Source organism: Camarhynchus parvulus, chromosome 6, assembly GCF_901933205.1.
Source record: "Camarhynchus parvulus chromosome 6, STF_HiC, whole genome shotgun sequence".
NCBI classification, from domain to species: Eukaryota; Metazoa; Chordata; class Aves; order Passeriformes; family Thraupidae; genus Camarhynchus; species Camarhynchus parvulus.
In genome coordinates, this window is record NC_044576.1 from 22,060,169 (window position 1) to 22,076,078 (window position 15,910).

General features: G+C 56.8%; 1 protein-coding gene across 1 annotated transcript; it reads left to right on the forward strand.

Moving 5' to 3' along the window:
- The first annotated feature begins 1,042 nt into the window (after nucleotides 1-1,042).
- NPM3 (nucleophosmin/nucleoplasmin 3) lies at nucleotides 1,043-5,266 on the forward strand. Its single transcript, XM_030951351.1, has 6 exons — nucleotides 1,043-1,155; nucleotides 2,762-2,847; nucleotides 3,547-3,666; nucleotides 3,906-3,999; nucleotides 4,418-4,544; nucleotides 4,660-5,266. Exons 1-5 carry the CDS (start codon nucleotides 1,113-1,115, stop codon nucleotides 4,510-4,512), a joined length of 438 nt encoding a protein of 145 aa, XP_030807211.1. The 5' UTR covers nucleotides 1,043-1,112; the 3' UTR covers nucleotides 4,513-4,544; nucleotides 4,660-5,266.
- Nucleotides 5,267-15,910: the final 10,644 nt, after the last annotated feature.

The following is a 15,910-nucleotide window of genomic DNA, read 5'->3' on the forward strand; positions in this document are numbered from 1 at the left end:
GGAAGTTACAAGGTGAAAACTTTTCTCCTGGCCCAGTAAATGTTCTCTGTTAAAACAAGTAATGTTTTGCACATAGGTGACTATGTTTTCTTAAAGCCTGTTTCATGAGGTTATGGCAGACTTGTCTCTGTACAACGCATTGTGGGCCTGGGAAAAGGGATTGGGCTCTGATGTTGCACCAGACTCTTTTCCTTTAAGGGAGCATAATGCAGCAGTGGATGCTCCTGCCTTCATCGCTCCAGGGTGGTGGCTGCAGACAGGTCAGGTAGGGTCAGGTGGCTGCGCAGAGCAGCTGCTGAGAAGCACATGGGTGTGTTTGTGTAACCATTGCTGCACGAGCCCTTGCTTCTTTCTGGGACCTGGTTCAGCTTTTAAAACCTTCAGTCAGGTTTTCCTTGAACCTACTCCAGCTCAAGGAAAGCGCGTGGCTGGCTAGCAGAGGTCTCTGTGGTAGGAGCAGAGCCAGATGTGTCCCCAGAAGGCAATGTGAGCTCGTTGTTAGTGGGGTTTGTTTTAATTTGGCTGCTCCTCTGCAGCACCAAGCAGCCTGCTTCCCTTTCTGCTTTGAAAGACCCATCCAGCCCTCTCCTCCTTGCCGTAGATTTTGAAGTAGGATGTTGCCTTCTGTGCTCAAACGCTCCTGGTGCCGCAGTCCCCAGTGTCAGGTCACGCCGCTCTTGTCCATGCTTAAAGGGATAGAGATGAAGAGCTCTTTCCCGCTGCCGTCCTGCTTCCATCCTTGTCACCCTCCTGTTCCCCCGATACCCCTCTTCATATCCTCAGCCTCCTGGGGGCCTCGCTCTGTATGTGCCCTGTGTCTCCTCCCCAGTGCTGGGCGGCTGCTGCCGTGGGCCGGGATGGTGCCCATAAAGGCGGTAGCTGAGCAGCCGGTAGTAAGGGCCATTTTTCCGGTGTGGCGTTTCCACAGCTGGCGCTGGGGTCAGTAAATGCTGAAGGCCCAGGATGGCCAGGAAATACCCTGATATCGAGCTATCCGGCGGGGCGCTGCCGCAGGAGCCTTTGGCTCGCTCCCCGGGGGCGGGCACGGGGCGGGGCGGCTCGGCTCGGCGCGGCCCGCCCCGCTGCCAGACCGATCCCAGTGCCGCCGCCTCATGGAGCCGCACGGGCCCGCCTGTCCCGGCAGCGTCCTCTTCGGTGAGCGGCCCCGGGCCGGGGGAGCGGAGACAGGGCCAGGGGGAGCGAGAGACACGGGGAGGTCACAGATGAGCTAGGGAGATTACACACGAGGCGGGAGTGGGGATGAGAGGAAAGTAAGAAAGTGAGAGAGACGGGGCAGAAGGAGACTTTGGTGAGTAATGGGGGCGGTGTGGAGGCTGGAAAGGCACGTGTGGGTGGAGGGGGAACACGCGTGGGGGCAACAGGAGCCGGGGGGCAGTGTCAGAGAGAGACCCGGGGCAGCAGAGACATTGTGGGGGAAGGAGGCAAGGGAGACACGTGGGTATGGAGAGACACGTGGAGGGCATTATCGTGCCGTGGGGGAAGGACGGCGTGGAAATACACGTGGAGGGCATTATCGTGCCGTGTGGGAAGGACGGTGTGGAGAGACACGTGTTTGGCCGGGCTTGGGATGCGGCAGGCACATGCTGGAGGTCCCGGGGCGGGCTGGGGGAGCCGCGTGGGGTTTTGGCGTTCTGGCGGCTTTAGAGGGCTGGGATTCATGGGGCGGCAGGTTGGCAGCCCCGGCTCCCGCCGGCCTCTGCCGCTCCTGCGGTTCATGGCCCGCGCTCGCACGTCAGCGTGTCGTGGTCGCCTGTGGCAGGGCGGTGGGGCCGGGTCCCTCCTCCGGGAGGGGTTTGGCCGGGCCAGGCGGGGCCCTGCGCTGCTCCCTAACCCGTGTGAGGCCGGGCCGGGCCCCGCGGCGCCGCGCACTGCGGGAGGAGCGCAGTTACTGCGCCACAGGCCTTTCAGGCACCGCGGGTTTGGTCCTCCCCTCGGTAAGTTCAAGATATAAGCATGGGAAAAGGGCGGTCCTGCCCCGGGCTGCGCTTGTGAAGGCTGATTCCTGTCCCTTGGAAGTGCCGGCACTGGTTATGCAGGGCTTAGCTCTGTGTTTTTCCGGTCAGCCTCACATTGGTGAATCATCCTGCAATAAGTAAACGCGCCCAGGGCGGTTTTGTCCCTCCCTTTAGTCGGCTGAATCCTGATACTAAGAGCTGAGGACGTAGTTATGCATCTCTCTTGTTTTTGTAACTGTCTGAGGTATGTAATGAAATATGTCTCAAAACTTCTCTTGAGGGACTCCAGCTCCCTGCAACTTGGCTGGCATCCTCCCCTTGGGTTGTGCCTCATCATTCAGGTCTGGCACTCTGTGTCTGTCTCTGCTTCCAGACTCAGACTCCCATTCAAGAAAAAGTTGTACTGGCGATGGCATGAGCAGAGTCACTGTTTTGTCTGCTCCCTCCTGTTTCCCACAGTAGTGTGCCCTGACTGTTCTGCTCTCTGTAGGGGAAGAACCTTGCCCTGCCAGTGCTTGGGAACCTTGGGTGCCCATGGGCATTGCTTCATGGCAGCCTGCTTTGGGGACACCAGGTTTTGTCCCTGCATGGTGCAGAGGCAGGTGTGTGGTTTTCTGGGACCCTGGAGCCCAGGGTGCCCTGGTCTGATGCTGCTCCTCACATGAGAAAATAAAGAGTTTTAGGATGCCATGTGCATGCCTGGCCAGGGCTGCCCCTCAGGACCCTTGACCTGTAGTGAGTGTTGTGTAATGCTTGCTACTGCTTTTTTAATCTCCTCCTTCTAGGCTGTGAGCTGACTGCCAGTACCAAATCCTACACATTTCAGGTGGATGAAGAAGACAACTCTGACCACATTTTAGCACTGTCTGTGGTAAGAGAAATGTTAATTACTGTGCTTGTTCTCTCCTGTAGCTGCCCATATCCTTATGCCCCTTTTCCAGGTTCATCCTCCTTTCTTGGCTGGGCTGGATCAGGGGACTCCCTTGGCTGAGGTCCCAGGACTGGCTGCTCTCAGGGCATGACACAGAGTGGTCACAATTATCCATCCTACAGATGGTGCCTGTGCAAAGCCTGTTGTGGCAGGAGACTGCTGAGTAGGGGAATGCTCCAGGCAGGTGGTGAAGAAAAAAGTTTTCCCTTTTATCTGACTTTGCTGGAGCTTCACACCAGATCCACACCAGCTGGGTCTCTGGCTTGTTGCTCCCCAAGCCCAGATAGGTGCAGGGCTTCATTCCTGGCTCTTCCTGGGGATATTTTCCATCCTGGGAGCACAGAACCTGTCAGCATGGATCAGATCAGCAGAAAATGCAGCCCAGGTGCCATCCCTGTAGGTGACAGCAGTAACAGCTGTTGCATCTGGGAAAGGCACAGAGCCCTCTCTGAGGCAGTTGGGACAATTGCAATGGGGTTGTTCAGTTGTTCTCCCTGTTTTGTGGAACAGCATCCCCACACCTTGCATGACATCTGGGCTGATAGCATTGCTGTGGGTTCCTTGTCCTGTGGAGAGCTCCAGCTGTCCCAGATGTGTCCCTTGGGAGAGCATTTGTTCACAATCTCCACTCCCACCCAGGTCTGCCTCACTGATGGTGCCAAGGATGAGTGCAACGTGGTGGAAGTCGTTGGGCGAAACCATGAGAACCAAGAGATTGCTGTGCCTGTGGCAAACCTGAAGTTGTCATGCCAGCCCTTGGTAAGAGGCTGATTTGAAGACTTGGGGGTGGATGGCTGCAGGGAACAGGACAGCTCTGGAAGTTTGTGGATCCTGATCTAGGATCTGCGGCTCACAGCAAATGCCCTGGGTACCCTTGGCCTGGCTGCAGGTGCCCTCAGATGGACTTGTTTAACTGGGCCAGGTGCTGTACTGGGAACTACAGGATATTCTGCTTTTTGCCTCTGCCCCTAACTCAGCTCCATCTCTGCTCTTTGCAGCTGAGTCTGGACAACTTCCCACTGCAGCCTCCAGTGACCTTTCGGCTGGCAGCAGGCTCTGGCCCAGTGCACCTGGCCGGCTGGCACAGGATCAGTAAGGACTGAGGGGTGGGGAAAAGCTTGGGAGGAGTGAGGGGGATAAAGGGGCTCCAGTGTCAACAACATCCAGGGAGCTGCTGGGAGATGCACTGGGTGCTACCTGGCATTCATGCTGTCCCTCCTTTATGCTGGTTCCCCAGGGGCCATCTCAGTGCAGGGATTCCTTCCCTACCATAAGGCCTTGCATGGGAAAAGGGGTCTGGATGTCTCAAACTGTCCCCTTTTTTCATGTCTGCCTGTCACCATTCCCCTCTGAGACCTCCCTCCAGCTGGGATGCTGCTTATTTCCCACTGTTAGCTGCTGTGAAAGCTGCTTCAGAGCTCCTCAGGCTGCTCTGCTCCTGGGGTGTCTCGTGGGCCAGCTGTATTTGCGCAGACATGCATTGGTGAGTAACAGTTCTTGTGTGTCCCAGTGCACAGGGAAGATGTTTCCTTTGAGGAGGACGACGATGACTTCTCTGAGGAGGATGAGGAGGACCTTCCTCCTATTATGCCAGCCAAGAAGTAGGAGGAGGAAGGAGTAACTTGTCTCCAGGCAAGGTGAGGGGCCAGGCTGCCATGGAGGAAGGATCTGGGTGGCTGTGATACTGGTGTGGCAAGTGTGGGTGGAATGTGCTGCTCAAGCCTGCTGATCTCACCCTGGTTCTTCCCCTAGGTACTCACTGGGACTTCTCTCCCTGGATGGTTTTTACCTTGGATACCTGTTGCCACGACCTCAACATTTGCTGCTTTTTTTTTTTTTTTTTTTATCTGGGGAGCAGGGGCTGCTCCCAGCACTGAGGTGTCTCCTTTCACACAGCCCTGGGAGGATGATCCCAAAACTGGATGGATGCTGCTGGTATATCCCCTCTCCCTGATCCCTGTTCTGGGAGCTGGGGATGGAGGAGGCGATCCTTACCCTGTGCCTTTTTGCTGTCCTGGACCTCTGCTCTGTGTACCCCCTTTCCCTGGCTGTGAAACACTCAGTCCTGGCCCCTTCTCCAGCAGATGGATGTAAAGCCAGTGTGGGACAGGCACTTTCACTGATTCTAATGTGTTTGCTTTTGCTTTCTCACAGTTTGGTAGTTTTTATACTTGGAAGTGTGAAAGTGGGGCCCATGCTCTGTTCTCAACTGCAGTTATGGTGGGGTGGGAGCTCACAGCCTCTCTGATTTGGGGGAGGTTCAGGGTCAATCTGCATTGTAAAGAACTGTTCTTACACTCAATAAAGATCTCTCAGGCATCAGGTCTGAAGAAAGGTCCCTGCTGACTGCAGGTTCTTCCCCGGCACCCTTCAGTGGGGCAAGTTTGAGCTGTGACCTTTGCTGAGGAGTTGTGTCCCCCTTGCCTGGGTACCTGGAGAGGGTTTGATCCTTTCTGCACTTCAGCCAGGTGCCATTTCTCACCCATGGTGGCTGGTTCTGCGCTTAAATGTTTCTCTGGCAGTTTCTGTGCAGTCAGTCTTGCATTCTTGGCCCATGTGTCCGTGCCTGTCCTCCTTGCCTGAGACACTGGCTGTTGTCCCTGAGAAGCACCATGGACTGTTTTGTCATGCTGGCTCTGTGGGTGCCCTGGGACAGTGAGTTTCTCAGTAGCCTGGACTCATGTAGGAAATCTAGGGTGTATCCTCAGCTCAGGCTGTTTTCTAGATTGTTTCTCTCCTCTGGAACTGGTACAGCTCCTTTGCACTTACTCACTGTTTCCTTCTGGCCCCAGACAGGCCTTGCTTTGCTCTCAGAATGAGGCTTCAAAGCCCCGAGCAGCAAAGGGAAAAGGACTGAAGAAGAGCTGGCTCTGGGGGAGATCTTCCTGTGGCATTTCAGTGCTTAAAGGGGGCTTCTAAGAAATACGGGGACAGATGTTTTAGCAGGGCCTGTTGAGGTGGGACAAGGGGTAATAATTTTAAACTAAAAGGGTTTATTTAAATCAAATATAAGGAAGAAGAGCTTTGTACCACCCTTGGGGTTGGTAAAACAATGGCACAGATTGCCCAGAGAAGCGGTAGATGCCCCATCCCCAAAAACATTCAGGATCAGGTTGAGCAGGGCTCTGAGCAACCTGATCTAGTTAAGATGCCCCTGTCCATGGCGGGGGGTTAGACTAGATGGCCTTTCAAAGTCCCTTCCAACCCAAAAAATTCCATGACTCCCAGCCCGCTGGCATCCCAGCTCCGTGGAACGCGATCTCGGCTGCCTGGGGGGCACCAGCAGAGAAAGCCGGCTCGGAGGCGGATGCAGGGGCGGCGGGGGCCAGCGCGGCACCGCCAGGGGGCAGGCGGGCTCTGCGGGCCGCTCCGGGGCACCGGGACCCGCAGCTCCCCGCCGCTCCCGCTCCGGCGGCCCGGCCCGCGGGGCTCTCCCCCGGCAGGGTGCACAGGGCATCCTGCCTGCTGCTGCTCCTCTCCGGTGAGAGGGCGGCTGTGGCTGGCAGGGCTCCTGTCCCCCGGCGAGGTGCGGTGTCCCCCGCCATCCCGCGTGCCCGGGGCTGGCGCTCGGTGCCCGTGCCCACAGGCGCCACAGGATCTCTCTGCAAATCCCGTGTCCCTGGGAATGTCCTAAGTAGCGGGACATTGCTGCAGCCGAGCTGGGTGAAGAAAGGCGGTAGCATCCTCCCTGTGGGACAGTGGATGTCGGAGAGGTGTCGGTGGGCACACGCACGAGTGCTCCGTGCTGATGGCACGGGAAAGGGATCCTGGGCTTTGGATGGAGCCGTAGCTGGGACAGTGCCCAGCCCCTGCCAGGCTGGCACCCCATCACCTTGCAGATTTCTCTGTCTATGTGCACCTGGAAGGGGTCAGGGCTAATCTGTCTGCCAGACCTTGACTGTGCTTGTGCTCCGCAGAAATGCAGCCTGACTCCAGGGGAACAGGAGCCAGCAGACCATTTTTAACAAGGCACTCTTGGAAGGGAGGGTTGGGGGAGGCAGCTGCTTCCAAGCCTGATGGGGAGTGATGAGCGGAGGGAATGGGCACTGCTCAGTCCTGGAAGGGTGATACTGTTGCTTCACACAGAGTGGAAGAGGCTGTGACAGCTAATGCGAAGGAGCATTTGGCCTCTTCAACAGTAAAAGATTATTTCAGGTTGCTGGTGTGTGTACTTCAGGGTGTCTGGGTAGCTGGAGCAGAGGCAGGACTGTCCTGCCAGGGGGCAAAGGTGGCACCATGGGGGACATGAGGGTGGTGGCAGGAGGCTTGACAAAGCTTGTGCACCCCACTGTAGGACCAGCTCAGCTCAAGATCTTTCCACGAGTGCTGGCTGGTCCCCCGTGCTGCTGTAGGGAATGCTGTGGGAATTGGATGCCCCCAACACAGAGGGAGCAATAGAGGGGCTGGGGCATGTTGGTACTGCCAAGCCCCTTTCTAAGTGACTTTGGGAGGTTTGCTTCCTGCTCCCCAGCAATGTCAGAGCCTTGATGTGCTCAGCTTGGGGAGAGGGAGATAAATGCTGAAATGTCAGGAGGCTGGGAGGGGGGATGCGCTCACACAGCACTTAATGGGGAAGGATGGGATTACAGGGGTCACGCTAGGTGAGCAGCTTCCTTGGTGGAGCTGATGGTATCAAAGCAGGTGCCCCCGGCTGCAAATACCTTGGGCAAACAAACAGGGCTGGCTAAGAGCAGGTGGGCTCGGGCATGGCTGGGCTGGGGGGCACTCAGTGCTCCTGGGGGGCAGGAGGCTTTCTGTGCACAGGGAGTGAGGCTGGGGCTCCTGGTGTGGGGCTGCCTTATCTTCCACAGGGTGAGGGGTAATCCAGTGGTTGTGTTTCTATGTACATAGGTGAGCTCCCCATGCTGGAGACACACCTAAGGGTGTGGAGCCTATCACTCTCCCAACAGGGGTGGAGGTGCCAGTACCTGGGGAGCCAAATGATGCCCCAGTCCAGGTGGGTCTAGGATTGCTCTGGGAGGTGATTTGATCTGAGCATCCCCCCTCTCTGCTGCTTCAGGGCTCTGCATGCTGGTACAGCTGGCGATGGATCCCTCCCTGCTCTGGCAGCAGTGGGTAACCCTGCCCCAGGCTGAGCCATGCAGCAGAGAAATGGAGCTTAATGTGGAGCTCATCTTGCATGAGGGTGGCTGTGCACCCGTGGTGCCACACACTAAAACCGTCCCACACCAGTCTGCTGCTCCTGGTGAGAGGCTCAGACTGCTTGCTGCAGGGCCTGGCTCAGGTGCAGCCTTGCTGGGCTGGGGCTTGGCTGCCTCCTCCCTCTGAGTGGCTGGGCCAGGCCAGCAGCTCCCAGAGGATGCTCTGATTTCAGAGGTCAGGTCTGAGTTGCTATTTCAGGGATGGAGGAGCAGGATGGGGAGCTGCTCTGCTGAGCATGGCCAGGAAGTGGTTTTCCTTTTGATGCCCCAGCGGGTCCTGCCCCATCAGAGTTCTGGCTGGGTTTCAACTCTGTGGCTTAGACCACGGCCCCAGGGCGGCTGAGCAGCACAGCTGTGACTGTGCTGTAGGTGGGGCTGGTCTCCTGCTCCATGAGGTCCCTGTTGCTGGTTCCCACGCTGATCCAGGGTAAAGCTCTTTTTCTCTGAGTCTTGGCTGCCTGGGCTTCGAAGGAAGCGAGGGGGACACCCCAGGAGATGCAGCATCCCGTTATCCTGGGGTGCAGCAGCTCTGCGAGGGGGGCAGAGAGCCACGTGGCACCCTGGTGGCAGCAGGAGCCAGAAAAAGGGCCAGCAGAGCCACCTTTAGCTGGGACTGCCCTGATGGTGGGTGTGATGAGTGTCCTCTCTCTGGGGTGTTAGCTGACTGTGCCATCCCTGTTCCATCCTGCAGCAGTGGGCACGGGTACCTCTGCTATTGCCTCAGGGAGCCAGGGCAGGCCTAGGTAGAGCTGAGCTGAGGGCAGACTGCAAACAAGCGAGGCAGCAGCAGGATCTGGAAGGGCCAGGCTGCCAGTAATTCCCATCCTCTTCCCATCAATGTGCCTTGCAAAGGGAAATGGTGCTGGTGCACTGTGTGGGAATGGCCTTGTCTGCTGGAAAAACTGAAGCTCAGGTCTGGTGTCATCCCCTGCATGCTGGTGCTCAGACCCGTGCTGGGTACTCCCCAGGCTGCCTCAGGTTTGCTGGGAGCTTGGATGTGTGGCTGTTCACCCACTGAGTGTTCTGTGGGAGGAGAAGAGGTTCCTCCTGCTCCCAGTTCCACAGCAGATGTCTGGATTCACGTCCTGGCACAGGAGTCAGCTCATGCCTGGGGTGGTGGCAGGCTGTGACAATGTGATGTGGACTCGTGTCCCCAGCCCCACAGTGCTGCCCAGAAGGCAGGAGGGGATGTTTCCATGAAGGTGCTGCTGTGGATTTTTTTTGTGCAGTGAGGGCACAGCTGGAGAAGCACAGGACAATGTTGGAGCAGGGGTTGTGTGTGGGTTTAAATTCACAGACACAGACACGTAAAGCAGGTGCTAAAAGTGAGTATGTGTGGGCCGTGGCAGAGAGCTCCGTGCAGGGCAGCCTGGGCTGAGGCTCCCTGCAGCTGTCCCACGCTGTCCCCTCCTGAGCCCCTGCACAGCCACCTCACAGCAGGGCAGTGCTGGCAGCTCTGTGCTCAGCACCCACAGGTGTCCTGCCCTCCAACCCTCGAGTGCCATCTGATCACTCTGCTCTGGGCTGTCCCTGGCACTGGCACAACTGCCACTACTGCCCACACGTCCCTGCTAGCCTGGTGGCATCCAGGGGAACGGGGCCTGCATGGAGCATCTGGGCTGTGTCCCAAGGGATTTAGGATCTCTCAGAGTTTTTCTCTCAGGGATGTCAGTGGCAGAGCCCTGGCCTGAATGGGGCAGGATTTATCTTCTGTGGTATCCTTGGTGGTGATGTCTCTGCACAGGGCCTGGGGGACACCTCACATTCCCTGCTCCCCTGACAGGCTCTTGGGCAGGCAAACACCCCTGAGCTGCAGTACATGAGGTTTTTGGGGCTGGATGGAGAGGGTTGCTGCTGATGGGCAGAGTAGAGGATGAGGAGAGCAGAGGGAGCAGGGACCTTGTCTATGGCAGGTCTGTCCTCCTAGACTTCCTAATGCTCAGCTCACAGGGGAAGGCAGCATGGTCTAGCAGTGGGGCCTGGCCATTGGGAGGTAGGATTTTAGTTCTGGAGAAAAAAATGGAAGTAGAATGTTTGGAGAGCTCTCAAACCCCATCTGAGCTCCCTGGGCATTTGCACCTGTGCCTAGGCTGACTCCCTGCAGCCCTGACCCACCCCTGCACATCCTGGAGATGGTGTTGGCACCATGCTGGCAGCTTGGGTTGTGCTTGCCATGGCCACACTCCAGCGTGGTATGAAGTCCCCTACCACAGCTGGTACTGGGGAGACACCAGTTACAGGCTGTCTGCGGGCTCTGGCTGTTGTTTTGCCTGTGACCATATGTTCCCCACCTCCCTAAAACACAGAGCTCTGCAGGGCAGCCCAGAGACCAGGCATGGCCTGGGCATGGAAGCTGGCAAGGGGTACAGTTCCTGTGCCAGTCCCCATCCCAGCATGGGGTGGGGGCTGTGTAGGCTTGACAGAAGATGAAGGGCTGGTCATGGATAAGGCCTAGCAGGGGGTTTGGGGCAGGTCTGTGTTGTGGTGGTCCACAGAAATGGGGGGGGCTGCAGCCAAGCCTGGACTGCAGCGAGTACCGTGTGTGCCCACCTCAACACTCCTGTGGGGTTCGCTCCCCCTGGCCCCACTGTGTCCCCATGGCCATGTGGGGTGCCCTGGGGCCTGGCTCCTCGGGGCCAGGGTCAGGATGAGCTGAGGCTCTGCTGGGCTGGGATGTCAAAGGGGCCATAACCCTGATGTTTTGCAAACTCCTGGGGTCAGCAGTTCAGCTGCCACTGACACAGAGGCCCAGAGACACACACGGGCATTTTGGGTGGATGCTGTAAGCAAACAAACGAAGGTAGAGTTACAGCAACGTGGAGCCCCCCCGGGCCATGCTGTTGGTTTTAGGCTTAACCCCACTGCAGGCTGGGTGTAGAAGTCCTCTTCCTAAGAGGACCCAAATGAAGCCAAACTGCCTGATGGGGCTGCCTGGGAAATGAGGCAAGAAAGGAACAGCATTTTGCATCTCTGTCTCAGCTACTCGTGATCCTGAAGGAACCACAGACCCCATCCCACAGACAGGACAGTGACGCCTGGCATTGAGTGATGGCTCCCACCTTCCTGGGTGGCCAGTGGAGCCCCTGCCTACCCAGCCTGGCTTTGACCCCCCTTTCCTAGCCCTGCCTGATGATGTGTGGCTGGAGACCCCAGCTTGGGCTGGGGCTGTGATGCTGGGGAAGTTGTGCCAGCCAGGAATGCCTTGGGACCAGGTTCTGGAGGTGCTGTTTGTTCTGTACAAGGGGGTCAGCAATGGAGTGGAGCTGCCCAAGGGCCATGAGCACACACGTCCTCATCCACGTGACCATGGGTGTGAACCCTTCCCTGTGCACATGTCATGGCCATTCCTGGTCAGGCTCCTTGTTTGCTGACCCCTGTTCAATGCAGAGCAGAAATGCACAAAAATACTCAGCCTGGGGTTTAAATCCTGCAGAGGTGGAGATGTTACCTTCTCCCTGAGCTGATGCCATGTGAACTGCCCTTGCTGGGACCCTTTGGTCTTTGTTTCTGGCTTGCCTAGCTCAAGGACTCTGTGTGGATGCCTTCCTGAGCTGGGTAGTTGCAGAGCCATCCCATTTCTCTCTCCTTGCAGATGGATGGGACCTGAGCATGTGCCTCCCCTGCAGTGCCCTCCACAAGGCTCTCGGTCTTGCTCAGCTCCGCCAGTCCATTACCCATGTGCCTGGCTCACCCCAGGTGCTGGGTAGGGATGCCAGAGATGAGAACAGCACCAGCCTCAACAGACCCAAATGCAGGGTATGCACACTTAACACTATGGGAAAATCCGTGTGGGCATCCATGGACCGTCCTGGATGACAGGAGGATCCTCTGCTCTGCCTGGGAGCCAGGAGTGAAACTGCCCCAGGCTGAGCCACCCAGGCTGCCCCTGCTGTGCTGGCAGCCCTGCTGCTGTGAGTGGTGAGCTCTCCTCCCTATGGCCCAGCCTGGATGGAAAGCAGAGCCCAGCTTTGCCTTCTCTGATCTGCAGGAGCATCGCTGCCTGGGAGGCAGCACATGGCCACTGGAGGATGGTGAAGGCAATACTAACATCTGCAATTCCAGAAGCATAGACTGAAATTATGGAAGCAAAGGTTGTGTTTCTAGAAAGCTGCTGGGTAGGAGGGACAGGAGGTGGTGAGGGGCAAGGAGTCAGCCCGATTCCCTGAAAGGAAGCTGTGAGAGGAGGCTGCTGAAGAGTGACCAGAGAGGGTCACATCATCCAGGCTGGTCCTGCACAGGGGGTCCAGGGGGCTGTGACCAGAACACAGGGACAGTCTCCCGGGCCACAAAACACGCCTCAGTCTTGCTGCTAGTAATTGAATAGAGAGAAGAATTAATTGTGAGTGGGTTGTGTCTCCCCTCCCCGCTCCTTGTTTGCCCTGGAGCTGCCTTGGTGCTGTGGGTAGTGAAGACAAGGTCATTCCCATGTAACACATCCCAATGGGGTTTCGCCAAGTTCCTTTCCTTTGGGGGGTGGGGGCAGGTTAATGGTGAGCAGTGGGATTGCCCCAGGCTGCTCCGTGCTGCTCAGCCATGGAGGAGCTGCTGTTGCCTCTGAAACGGCCCATTAAAGCTGCAGTGAAGGATCAGCAGGCAGGGCTGGGGGCACTGGGCCACGGGGCTGGGAAGGGTGAGGGTGGAGTGGGCTAATATCCCTCTGGTTTGCTGGGAAACCTCCGTGTCTTTATTTTGGGGTGGAAAAAGTTAGTTTATGGCCAAGCATCCTCCAGGCATGGCTGTAAAACATTACAGGATTCTGGGATTTGTGCATTTTGGCTCTTCTTCATATGGTGTTGGAGCAGAGAGAGATGCTCAGGTACTGGGCAGTGCTTCCTGCATTTCAGTGTCCCCACCTTTGTGAGCCCCAGCCTTTGGCTAACCCTCAAGCCTACTGCCTACACTGTCTGTCACCTTTCAGAGTCCCCCAGGCAACTGCTCTGCAGCTTGTCTGAGTGCTCTGCACCTGCAGAGAGGAGCTCTCCTCGCCCTCTGGGCGGCTCAGCGCTGCTGTGTGCTGCTGCAGGTGCTGCTCTCCTCCATCGGCCGGGATTAGCGCTGTGGTCCTGTCCGTGTCCCTGCCTGCCAGGGGCAGGGAACTCTGCCTCTTGGCCTCTGTCTGTGAGTGACAGCAACGTCCTGGGTGCTTCTCCACCTGATAGTTTCCCCTGAAACTATCCACTGGTAGTTCCCCCTGAAAGAGATATTCAAGGAAAAGCTCCTGTGGGTGTTTTGCTGGCATCCCCTCACTCCAAATTCTCCCAGACTCCTCTTATGATGTGAACTCCCAGTTTGCCAGGAGCCCTTGTCTCCATTCAGCCCAGTTTGGACTGCTTGTCCCTAAAGCTGCAGTTGGTGTTGTTTTCCTTGTCTCTGCCTTTCTGAAAGAAGGGGTGCTAGTGGAGAAGTTTAGGCTGATGCTCCTTGCTGGCTTTGATCTCTTGTGGGGAGCAGGAGCTGACACCACTGTTTGTCATCCTGCACAAGGAAAGGGGTGTATGTGGATCATTTCTGGCTGGAACTGGGCTACACAGGGATGGTAAAGAAGCGGGCAGGAAGGTGGAGATGGAATCTGGCTCTGTCCTGCAGATGTGCTAAGGGAGATCCTGGGAGAGAGAAGGGATGGTGCAGGGGTGGCCCTGGGTTGTGGGGCTGCCGTGCTGAGCATCACAAGGGGAATGGGAAGAGCTTTCTTCTGCACCTGCTGTGCTCTCTCCAGTCCCTGCTGTACAGGGGCACAGACCCTTCCCAGAGTCTCACAGTCCCTCACATGCTGCTCCTTCCATCTCAAATCCTCTCCTGATCTGCTTCCTGTCTTATCTCAGTCTAGGCTGCTCCAGGAGCTGCCTCCACACTCCCCAGCTGCCAGGAGGTTCTGTGTGGGGTGAAGGAGGTGGGCAAAGCTTGAGACCAAGCCTGGACCCCAGCCAGGTTGGGACAGATGCCTCTGTGTCCTGGTTCCTCTCTCAGCTCCTGCTTCTTGGTATTGTAGCCCTGTGGCTGCACCTTGGTACCCTCAGCTTTGTGGGGAAGGGGATGGGAGGGCTGCAGCTCACATCTCTGCTGCTAATGCTTCATCTGCAGCGTTTAACATCCCTGATGAACATGAACATGAGCACTTCTCTGAAGGAAAACCCTTCTGTATCTGACCAGTCTAAGCAGGGTCGCAGTTCTGCAGAGCAGGGCAATGGAGCAGAGGGGCAGCAGGACAAGATCTGATGGGACCATGCTGGTAAGCCTCTTCCAGGGATCACAGCCCGATGGCTGCTTGGTGTGCTGGGGGCACAGCAGGTCCCCAAGCCTTTCTGCCACAAGGGCTTTCTTCCACCATCTCCACAGCAGTTTGGCCTGAGGCCCAGCTGGTCTCAGGAGCATAGGGCTGGAGTTTCTCTTCTCCCCAGGAGAGCCAGACAAGCCATTTAGCCTTGTGCCAGGGGATGGAGGGGACCCTCACCCTGTGGACCGGGGGGCTTATCTCAGATGGCCTGTGAAGGAGCTGACAGGCAGGCAGATTTCCCTTGTTCTGCCTGGCACGGGGGAGAGCCTATCCAAAAAGGTTTTTTACTTAAAAACAAAAGGGGGTGGGGGTGTCACTCTTGATGCAAACACAGGTGGGCTGGGAAGCACCAAGGGAAGAAGGCAAATGCCTCTGTGCAGGTCCCCATGTTCCCTGCAAGGAGCAGATTGTGGCCATGATCCAAGGCAGCAGCAGAGGTGGGGTGAGCTCAGCAGCCGTGGTGCTGCCTGTCCCTGGCTGCTGTCACCGACCTGCTCGTTCCTTTTCCCTTCCCAAAGGTGGGGTGGGATGGGGGCTGTGGAGGCTCTGGCTGTAGGCCTGAGGATGGCTGACAGGAGCGTCGTCTGTCATCCCCTGTCAGGCAAAGTGTGGCCACCCCTGCGTGATCCCACACTGGCTTGATTTTACAGCCATGACTGGCACTTGAGCCTGTTTGCTGAGGGCAGGGGGCACACGGGACTGTCAGCTTGCAGCTGCCTCTGACCCCGTACAGGACACCATAAATCTCCCAATTTAAGGCAGTCTGGGCTGTTCTGGAAATGGTGCTATTGAGTAGACTGTGGTGTGCAGGGTAACATGTGCCTGCCTGATCCCCTGCCCACCAGGAATAAAGCAGAGGCGGCCACTTGTGAAGGAGAGCAGCATCTGGGAAATAGACTGAATTCCTTGATTTTTTAGTATATAAAAAAGTACAGATTGCCTGAATTTAGAGCACCAGGAGTGGCTGGTGTTTCCTGCTCTGGTTTTGCCTGGTTTTCCTTAGGCAGTGCAGAGAGGTGAATAGGAGGAACCACCTCACCTGTGCTGTGGTACATCAGCTGTTCACACAGCTCAGCCTGGAGGGTTTTTCTCCTGACCATGTGCTGTACTGATGAGCTGAGTGTGTGAATGTATTGTGCCCTTGGAAACCAGCTCCTGCTTCTTCCGAGCACCTTCAGTGCTTGTCCTGCCTTTTCCTCGTCCTCCTAAATGCTTTCAGTTAAATGCTTGGGCTTGGCCCAAGATTTCTTCCTACACATAGGAAACCCCTTTAGAAACATCTTTTTGCACCAAAAAATAAAAAAGGGAAGGAAAATGAACAATTAACTCAATTTTGGGGTAATTTTGGCCAGCATAAGAAAGTTGCTCCTCCTGTGCTGTACTGGGTTTATTAATACTGATGCAGGGACTATTTTCTCCTTGGGCCCTGTGGGGTCAGCCCAGTGATGGGGCAGTGCCCAGGCTCCCCTGCCTGCCTGCAGCACCCCTCAGCAGTGAGGATGCTGAGCAAGATCAGGTGAGAACCCTGGGGGATCCATCCCCAGAAGTGACAGTAGGCACAGTTTTG